The sequence below is a fragment of the Pteropus alecto genome, unplaced genomic scaffold (genome assembly GCF_000325575.1).
Source record: "Pteropus alecto unplaced genomic scaffold, ASM32557v1 scaffold110, whole genome shotgun sequence".
NCBI lineage: Eukaryota > Metazoa > Chordata > Mammalia > Chiroptera > Pteropodidae > Pteropus > Pteropus alecto.
This window is the reverse complement of record NW_006431920.1, coordinates 5,900,484-5,903,848: the sequence shown is the minus strand read 5'-3', so window position 1 is coordinate 5,903,848 and position 3,365 is coordinate 5,900,484. Positions and strand designations below refer to the sequence as shown.

Below are 3,365 nucleotides of genomic sequence, written 5' to 3'. Positions count from 1 at the left end.
GCCATTAGAAACGCAGCCTTTCTAAGGCAAGCCCCAACAACATAGAGCAATCTGGGACCCCTGAGCATCCGGCTTCACGCATTTCAGAACTGTGCCTACTGTGTAGCACCAAAAAAGATTCCCAAGAGTAAGGTGTCGCCTTCCACTGGCATTGAAAAGACATTGAAAAGACAATCTCACTGCAATTACATCCCTTTTCCCTTGTCTTGGAAATATAAATGTTTTACTTGGTTTTACTACGAGACAACACCTGTAACTTTTTTTACAGTGTTGAAATCATGTTCAGAATGCACATGATCAAATTGAATTCCAATAAGTAATTTTGAAACAAGGCAGGTACTGTTATGAACATTTTATGGAAGAGGAAACCGAGGTTCAGAGTAATTTAACTGGCCCAAGGTCATATAGATGGTAAGTGAGAAGGTGACACAGAATTACCCCCCAGTACTCTAATTTTGTGTTTTACTTTCTTGGATTCCCCTCCCCGCTCCCCAAATGAAACCCACATCTCAGAATACTACTTAAGGATAGACCTAACAATCCCCTGCCCCACGGAAGAGACAACCTATGAAAAAAGATATGCTTATCTTATGAAGACCAAAACCAGGCAACAGGAGCGGGAAAGTCCCCAGTGCCTTCCACAGAAGAAAGCTCGTCGCTGAATGAATGGTCTTAATTAAATGTGAATGCATAGATGCTGAAGGCTGTGGGAAAACAGTCCGTCCTTACCGACTACTTTTCCCAAAGTGCTCAGTAGCAATACCTTCAAATTCAATTAAGATAATTCATAGAGCGATTAGCTTCATTACACAGGGAGACACCGGGGACCGTCCTATTGCCAAACTGTATGTGTGGCTTGTGTGTGATAGACATGTTCTCCTGAGTGTTGTCTCTTTCGGTGAATGCGAGAAGTAAATGTCACAGTGACATAACCCACAGAACTCCTGTGGGTTATTCCACTGAGAGAGCGGGAGCAGGCAAACTACCTTTTCCAGACTGGTCTGAAGGTTAAAATAATCTCAGGCTAAAAAGCTTTTCAAACACTTATGCTCTTTAACAGGCTAATGGTAAATAACTGATGAGGCGAGCAGAAAAGACACAACTAGGCACCCGTGACAGGCCAGTGGGGACCGGGAGGATAGGTTCAGGACTCTGCATATTCCAGTTCTGAAAGGCTGGCTGGAAAGACCCGGGTCCATCAATGGGAACAAAATTAAGGGGTCCATTTGCCTCTGTGTCCTAATAGGAAGGTATGTTTTACAAAGAGACTGAGAGAGACACCAATCAAACAGCAACATGACACCAATCTTATGAGCCAGACCTCTGGTAACTTCTATCCACGTTATATTTCCACTATACGGATAGTGAGTATAAAGAGAACCACTGTTATTTGAAACATGGTATTCTTTACTCGATTTTGGTTTATCAAAGGCTGAGTGACTCATTAATTTGATTATTCATGTTCATTAAATAACTTTTCATAAATACTCATTATCTTATCATATATATATGACATATATATCATACATATGATATATATATGACATATATATGTCATATATATATGATATATATATGATATAAGATGCTCTCATTTTAGATTAAAGATGTTTATAGGAACAAAAAGATAATTTACCCCAAGTGATTCTCAACTGAGGACATCACCCTCTCCCCCAGGGGACATTTGTCACAACTAGGGAGAGCCTGCCACTGATAGAGGCTGGGTAGAGCCCGGGGAGTTACTAAGTATTGTACAATGCATAAGACACCTGGCACAACAAAGAATTCTCAGATAGTGCTGGCGATAGTGCTGAGGTTAAGAAGCCTTGCCCTGAAGAAAATGAACAAAACTTGAAAAGCCTAGAAAATGAACATTTCTGTAAAGAGAGCCAATAATGTCATTGCAGCCATTTGTCACACAAAGTGGGCCTTCCGCGTTACATGTGAATCACTGAAGTGCTCTAGCAATTGGCTCTGATGTTCAGCTGCCTATAGTTCTTACAGATAGCGATCTAGAATTCCGTAATAAGTACTCATTTACAGAGTTTTCATTTTGTTTGCAAACGGTAAGGCAGGAATATCTTTAATAGTAAACAAACCAAACCTTTTTACTCTTTAAAACATCACTTTTTACTGTCTTCCTTGGCTCGTTTAATCGAATACTTATTTATATTTTCTTTCATATTTTGAATTATTCTAAGAATTTTAAAACAAATAACGAGTGACATGTGATAAAAACAGCAGCAATATTTTTAAAAAACACAACTATTTACAAGTCATTGGTTGGGGCCTTAATTGAGGCAATTATAGACTTTTCTTTAAAAAAGAAAATATTCTAGCAATATTTTAATTATTTAAATCCTCTTATCAATATATTTTAAAAGTGATGACAGTAATTCCAATATTCCAAATAGTCTAATAATGTTTTAGCTATTCTATCAACATGTTTTTAAATAATGATGTATTTCAAAAGTAATGATGTAAGAAAAAGAGGATATTTATGAGCCAAATTAAATATTCTATTTTGTCTAGGACACGGCCGCATCCTATGTTAGAATACCACCCCAGAGCCAATCTTTTTTTTTTTTTTTTTAAGTATTAAAGGAAAGATGGAAAACAAACACCAAACAATTGGATACATACAGAACTAAGCCTGTGGATTTCTTCATAATTTACTCTCCTCACGGTTCGTCTCTTCTTCCAAAATTCACTGGGCTCTCGTTTAAAAACCTTTCCTCGGAAGCTCATTGTATTGCTGTCATTTGATTCACAAAATATTTAAAAATATAGGTTCTGTCAAACCTCTTCCTTCTGAAGCTTCACCAGGCTGAACAATTCGTTCTTCTCGAGTAAAAAGGGAAATGTGTTCGCTACATTCACATAACTCAACAGAAAGGAAAAGAAAACCTCAAGTTACTGCTTCCTGTAACTAACTACCAACTGTTCAGATACTCATTTGGGTGTGTATTTTCCCTAGTCACCTTCTTTAAAGCAAGACGAAAACGCAAATGACTATTTAAGAGAATTGTACATAGCAAAATAAACCAGATGATATAAATCACCCATGGAACCAAATTGAGAGTGAATCAAAGAGCTAATTTACTGTAAGTTTCCACGTCTGCCACCGAAACAACCATCCAATCTAGCATTCTGGGTAGATCCCAAAAGTAAACTATAATAATATACCTGAAGTGTGAGAAGTCAATTTAAAGTTCATGAAACTACAGATTAAATTGGTGGTCTTCGTAGAAGAGTGCCTTAGATGATTACCCAGGAAACAAGAAGAAAATATATTAGATATTTTATTAGAAAATATATTAGATTTATATTAGAAATATATTTCTAATATATTAGAAATATATTAG

The 3,365-nt window shown here is 36.8% G+C and overlaps 1 protein-coding gene across 2 annotated transcripts in view; it reads right to left on the bottom strand.

Annotated features, from left to right (window-relative positions):
• DOCK10 (dedicator of cytokinesis 10) overlaps window positions 1-2,858 on the bottom strand; it is a 137,629-nt gene extending 134,771 nt beyond the window's left edge. Inside the window, exon 1 of one of the 2 annotated variants that reach the window (XM_006906662.3) lies at window positions 2,644-2,858. In XM_006906662.3, the coding sequence (XP_006906724.1) occupies window positions 2,644-2,748 (105 nt within the window). In that variant the 5' untranslated portion in view covers window positions 2,749-2,858. The remainder of the gene's footprint in view (window positions 1-2,643) is intronic. The other variant, XM_006906663.3, reaches the window with a different exon arrangement.
• Between the last annotated feature and the right edge of the window lie 507 nt (window positions 2,859-3,365).